General features: G+C 40.1%; 1 protein-coding gene across 5 annotated transcripts in view; it reads right to left on the reverse strand.

Annotated features, from left to right (window-relative positions):
• The window catches only part of LOC147634901 (GABA transporter 1-like), a 34,947-nt gene extending 29,205 nt beyond the window's left edge, over positions 1 to 5,742 (reverse strand). The window contains exons 1-5 of one of the 5 annotated variants that reach the window (XM_086804136.1): positions 5,614 to 5,742; positions 1,449 to 1,571; positions 1,125 to 1,219; positions 709 to 895; positions 311 to 441 (exon numbers count right to left, since the gene is read on the reverse strand). In XM_086804136.1, the coding sequence (XP_086660262.1) occupies positions 311 to 441; positions 709 to 895; positions 1,125 to 1,219; positions 1,449 to 1,569 (534 nt within the window). In that variant the 5' untranslated portion in view covers positions 1,570 to 1,571; positions 5,614 to 5,742. Of the gene's footprint in view, positions 1 to 310; positions 442 to 708; positions 896 to 1,124; positions 1,220 to 1,448; positions 1,572 to 1,708; positions 1,732 to 1,762; positions 2,082 to 5,613 lie in introns of those variants that run through there. The other 4 variants (XM_086804131.1, XM_086804132.1, XM_086804133.1 and 1 more) reach the window with 4 other exon arrangements.
• Between the last annotated feature and the right edge of the window lie 522 nt (positions 5,743 to 6,264).

The raw sequence follows: 6,264 nt of genomic DNA on the forward strand, positions 1-6,264 counted from the left end.
GACGATCTAAGGACCTAGGTTTGATAAGGTCATGGCGTCAAATTGTCTGTTGATCTCTCCTATGAGGAGCATGATGGTTCACCACCCTATGTTAATGGGGGTGACTTTGCATTCATAATCACATACACCACCAAAGATAAGATGTTGGTGCTAGTTTGCTACATAAGCAAGCAGAAAAGGCACAACTTTTAGGGAAGTGCAAATATCAAAATGTGTGTTGTTCTTTCTATCTCATTATTATATTGATACCTCTAATAAGAATAAAATAAAAATGAATATTATTTGAAGTTAAAATGGAATTTCGAGGTACCTGTATCTCAGGTAACATGGCGTCTCCAAAAGAGAAAGCAATGGTTCCTAATGCATTGAGAATTCCAAAGACTTTAGATGGTGTGGTTCCATGAAGGTTGTAATCAACACTTGAGCGATCCAATTGTAATCCTGCACATGTAGTCTTGTCAAACTTTCAAAGCACAATGAACTAATCTTTTGAATGTAATATTGACCATTAAACCTGCACGTGTTGTCTTGTCAAACTTTCAAAGCACAATCAACTAATCTTTTGAATGTAATATTGACCATTAATAAACCCATATGTGTGTATGTACATACATACATACATACATATATATACATATATACATACATGGTTACAGTCTAAAATGGAGAAAATATAAGTGCAAATTGTGGCGTTGGAAAGATATTTACCATTATATATGGATACAGAAATTGATGTTGCTGTGAAGCCAAGGGTGCACAAAGTGCAAATACCGTTGACCCATCTAAGGGAGTGGATGGTGGGGAATTGAGAGAGCCCCAGTTCAAAAACCCCAAAAATCACAATAAATTCTTGTAGAGTCATTTTGTTGTCTTTGTGATAAATCTCGTAAATGGCCTGCACCACAAAAAATAAATAAATAAATAAAAAAAGAGGAGTGCATGCCTATTAAACTGACCAAAATGTGAGATAAAACACGCACACGCGCCGCGCGTGCTGGCGCACACACCGCACGTGCGGCTCACCTCTCTCTCTCTCTCTCTCTCTCTCTTTCTCTTTCTCTCACACACACACACACACACAGCGCACGTACGTCTCGCACGCACGCACACAATCCTATGTCCACCTTCATGCTAGTGCCGGCTGCTATTTGGACTGTTATGTTGTTCCCTATTGACGCCAACTGCTGAAAAAATGTTACTGCCCAGTAGCCTTGCTTACCTGCACCAAATCAGCAAATGTTCACTGAAGCTGTCACTAATTTCATGTCACTAATTGCGATTAATGACTAATTACCACCACCAAGTATTATCAGTGAGAAACAATGCTAAGGTTCATGAGAAACATGGCCCCCTGCTGGGTGTGATTAATTAAGCTTCTGGATCTGATTAATTATGCATCCTTTGCATTATGAGATTGTATCTGGCTTGATTGAGTGAGAATTAATTACCAAATATGCTTCTGGCAAGGTCACGGTACCTCACATGGGGGATTCCATCCCATTCCCAAAGAGATGCCACCAGGAGACTGCTGTACCATGTCACCATGGTGCCGAGCACCAGCATCCCCATTCCTGCTCACCAGAAGCAATAATTTTTTGTGAGAAAAAAAGCCTCTAGGATTCTTGATTTAATTAAACTCAAAGGCAAGATATGCACAATAAGGATCAATGAAGTGCATAATAAGGACCATTAAATTACAGAGAATTACAGGTAAGCTGTGCATTAATTAGGATTAGATTAAGCCAAAAAGGAAGGAGCATACATAGCTAGGATTAGTGAAGAGGCTTAGAGGCAAGGTAGGCATGCTTAAGATTTAGATTAATTTACATGCAAGGCGGTATGGTTTTTATGATGACCTGCAGGCCATCCTAATGATGCCAAAGCAGAGGGCAGAGCAGCGTAAGCTGCTGGAGTTGCAATGGTGGTGGCCACATGGAAGGCAGCATGTCTCCATGAGCCTCTCCCTACATGATGATCATTGGAGCCATTTAGCTCTTCATCAAGTTGATGATCGGCCATCCCAAAACACACTCGAAAAAAAAAAAAAAGGAAAAAAATTCAAAGAGGAAGAGTTAGGCAAGACCCCTCGAGAAAGGCCATTTTTATGGTATTTAAAAAAATTCCAAAATTTCTCTCCTAGAGCTAGTTTCCGTGCACGCTTGAATGAAAAGCCTGCCCCTAAACTCACACGTGGAGACAATGGGGTGATGGGGGCAAGTTACTCTACAATAGGTTTCCCCTATTCAAAATCTCATTATTAACAGATTCTTATAACTATAAACCTATAAATTTTATCAGTTTTTGTAAAGACAAGAGTAAATTCAATTTATTTTTTTGAACTTTAACCGTGCAAAATGCACTAAAGGACGGTTTTTTTAAGCTCTGGCATTGATGAGAGCAGTAGGTAGCTTCTACTTCTTTTCAACAAAGTGGACGGGTATGTCAAATTGTCCCACTACTACATTCACATGTTTGTGCCAATGTGTCCATTCCAAGGACCCATTTTAGGCTTGATTTTCAACATCATTGTAGTACAGCTTGACACACATCTCAAGTTTCAACTACATTACCGCCCACTTTAGGCTTGATTTTCAACATCATTGTAGTCGAGCTTGACATACATCTTAAGTTTCAATTACAATACTACCCATAGTTGTTTTTTGACAAGTGTGTCACGGTCATTTTTAAGCATTTTGGCCGTAAAATACTTGCAAATTTTTAAAATGCCCGTAAAAAATTACACTAAAATACAAAAAAAAACTTCCTATATTTCACTAAACCCGTCAATTTTGAAGGGCAAGAGTGCTCGTCAAAATCAAGCCTAATACTACCCACAAAACCTAAAGTCAAAGATATGAGTGATGAGCTTGCACACTATCCCCATTGCTAGACAGAATAGGCATAAAATATTTTTTTCTGTCTAGACAACAATCAAGATTGTCTTGTTGAAATGTTGGCCTTCTATTTGTTTATTAATGGGAAAGATGCATAAAATAATTATAATCATTGCTTCATACTAGAGAGAGATAAAGTGACCTAAAAGATTATCTTTATTTTGTGTGATTTTACACAAGTTTTTTTCCCCAAGTAACTTTCTTACAAATTATTCTAATCCAAAGTGTGAGGATCTAAACAAGTCCCTATATCTTGTTTTGGTGATGATGGTATTTTGAAAAATGAGAACTTTGACCTTCTTTTAGGCCGATTTTTGCAAAAGGAAACCTTAATGATTTAACAAAAACTATTTTATGCCATCCAATTGGGAGAAAAAAAAAATTGCATCATGAAAGCATATCTTTACTTTATATATGAGAAGTCATTTCATCGCCACATATATTTTATCTTTCCTATCCTTGCCACCTTCTCTCTCTCTCTCTCTCTCTCTCTCTCTCTCTCTCTCTCTCTCTCTCTCTCTCTCTCTCTCTCTCTCTCTCTCTCTCTCACACACACACACACACACACACACACACACTTGGTGATTTAACAAAATCTACTTTATGCCATCAAATTGGGAGGAAAAAAAAAGAGAGTGTATCATGAAAGCACAGCTTTACTTTATGTATGAGAGGTCATTTCATCACCTCATCCATTTTCTCTTTCCTCTCTCTCTCTCTCTCACACACACACACACGCGCGCGCGTGCATGTACACATAAAACATATATGCTATAAAGTTAGAAAGCAATGAACATTAATGATAATGCTAATAACAAAAATGAAGTGTAATGACAATGACAAGGCAAGCTCCATAAAGCTCATATATTTGATCAATTAGATAGAGTGCATTTTTATAGGCTTGGATACATCTGTGTTAGCCATTATTTAAACATGGCCCATAAGCTTGCTTAAGCATCCCCTAATCTTTTCTAGATTTAAGCACCACTCCCTTGAAGTGAGCACCCATTTGGCATCTTTTTCCACATGTTCTAGGCGCCTACTTTTGGCCTCCACATGGGCTGTCCATTCCACATTTTCCTCATCCTTTGGGCTCCTTTTGACCCTTTGAACTATAATTTGCAACTCTTATAAATGTTTGGGCATCACATACCACTCCCCCTTGCTCCAAACATTTACCCCACATCACTTGCTATTTCAACACTCCCCCTCAAGTATTGAACTACTATCACCATACATACACTGGTGGACCTACACTCTTAGTCATTTTCTAGAGTGGTTTATTCACACAGGTGCCTCATAGGCTACAATGTTGCATATTTTTACACATTGGTAGGAATACAATGAGTGATTATAAATATAAGGCGAGAGGGATGCCCTCTTCCATTGACTAGAATGATCTTTTTGATGATTAGCCTTCTTCTTGGGAAGCCCCTTCATTTGGCTCTTCTTTCATCATGATGTTTTCTTGATTATTATTTGGAGTCTTCTTTTTTATCTAACAATGTTTCTCTATGTGGCCTCGCTTGCCACAAAAGTTGCACTTCACTCTGTCTCTTGGTCCTTTGGTGTGAGATGCCAAGTAAAATAGAGCATATCAACTTATCGACAAGCAGTCAAAAGGGGGAGAAGTAAAGTATGGGGTCAAATGTACCCCGATCAGCAGCCAGAGGTGTTGAGCTAGCATGTCTATGGCCGACCAGGTGTACATGATCAGCATGTAAGGTCAGGGGGCGAATGTGGATGTGTGACTAGGACAAGTGTCAAGGGTCAAGGGCTCGGCAAGTGGGTCCCGAGTAGTCGCACAAGGGAAAGCGAGCTTAGTGCTTAGCGGGCACCCTCGTGTATAAAAACCCGTTTTATGGGAGCCTTAGGAATATATTGGCAGGGAGGTTTATTATTTGGCTATGGACCCTTTTCCCTTAAGATCTCTCTCTCTCTCTCTCTCTCTCTCTCTCTCTCTCTCTCACACACACACACACACACACACACACAGCGTCTGTTAAGACGACAACGTTTGTCATTTGGTATCAAAGTAGGAGCCTCTTCATGGGGTGGACAAGATCCACATGCACATACGCATGCACATGATGACACAAAAGCATCTCATGTTTTCTTGATCGTGATGGTGGTCATAGCATGGTTTTGTGCATCACGAGGAGATCAAGACGAGAGGCATGGTTGCAACATGGTTTTTTCTCAATTGAATAACTCAACCTTAGCCTGGCATGGAGGTTAAGATGAAGGTTTTTAAAAAAAAACGGCAATTGCAAGCAAGCAGCTTGCTTGCATACTTAGACTTTAAGCCCAAAGCTACTTGAAAAAAAAAATCTCATGTGGATGGCTAGTCGTGGCAAAGAGCTTGGAAAAAGAGGATTGGTGACCATATCGAGGGTTGAGTTAGGGTGTGGGTGCCCACAGGCAGCACAAGTAGCAACCCTTGTGTGTGGCAACGAAAGCATTGGTGTAGAGGCACCATGTCAATGGTAGCAAATGGTGCTGAATAGCATCATCGAAAGGAGAAAACAATGCTTTAGGATTTGAGTGATACACCACGGTTGGCAACTTGGCAGCCCGTTGTTGACATGACATGTCAGTTAGGAACACCCATTGAGACAAGGTCTCTAAATTGTTCCTTTTGGTGGTTAAATAAACCCATTAAGATAATCAAAGATGGTTATGGTAACAATTTAAAGGTAGACTTTGCATGGCTACCTACCTATGCGGGTATAAAAAGATTTCGATCAAGGTGAATTGTGCATGGCCACCCAGTAGGTACTTAGTCCCTTTTTAGCCTCAAGACTAAGTGCCATGGGGTCTCTAAGACCCCAATCAAATGAAATCGACGGCGTTCGGGCGATGGAGAAAATCGATGGCGCACATTCATTGTCGGAAAAGGGTTGCCAACTATCGGGAGGAAAAGGGTTACCAACTGCTGGAAAAGGGACGATGCCTGGGATGTCAACCTGCATCGACGCGACTGTCAGCTTTGATTGCAGCATTATGGGATAGCTTTTTTTTTTAAACAAAAACCAACAAGCGTAAGAATTAATTAAGAGAGACAGAATTTACAAAGTCTGGCTGGGAATCAGCCCAACACTTATAACAATTACTCTTTATCGCATAACTTCTATTCTAGATTGCAAAATAGATAAAAAACGAAAGGCCTCCTCCGTCTTCATTAGGAGCGCACGTTGCTAAGCTTGTGCCGGATTGCTTGATGGAATTGAAGGTTCTCTAAGTACTGCATCTTGTGTGGTATACAATCTCATCTGAACCAAGTGGATGTCATGGATCTGCACATGAAAATCAGCAAACAACATTCTCAGATTTGGAATCTGGTAAGCAGTCTCAAAAGCAGTCGCACATC

Source organism: Cibotium barometz, chromosome 10, assembly GCF_041138505.1.
Source record: "Cibotium barometz isolate CiBa-2024 chromosome 10, ASM4113850v1, whole genome shotgun sequence".
Taxonomy (NCBI): Eukaryota; Viridiplantae; Streptophyta; class Polypodiopsida; order Cyatheales; family Cibotiaceae; genus Cibotium; species Cibotium barometz.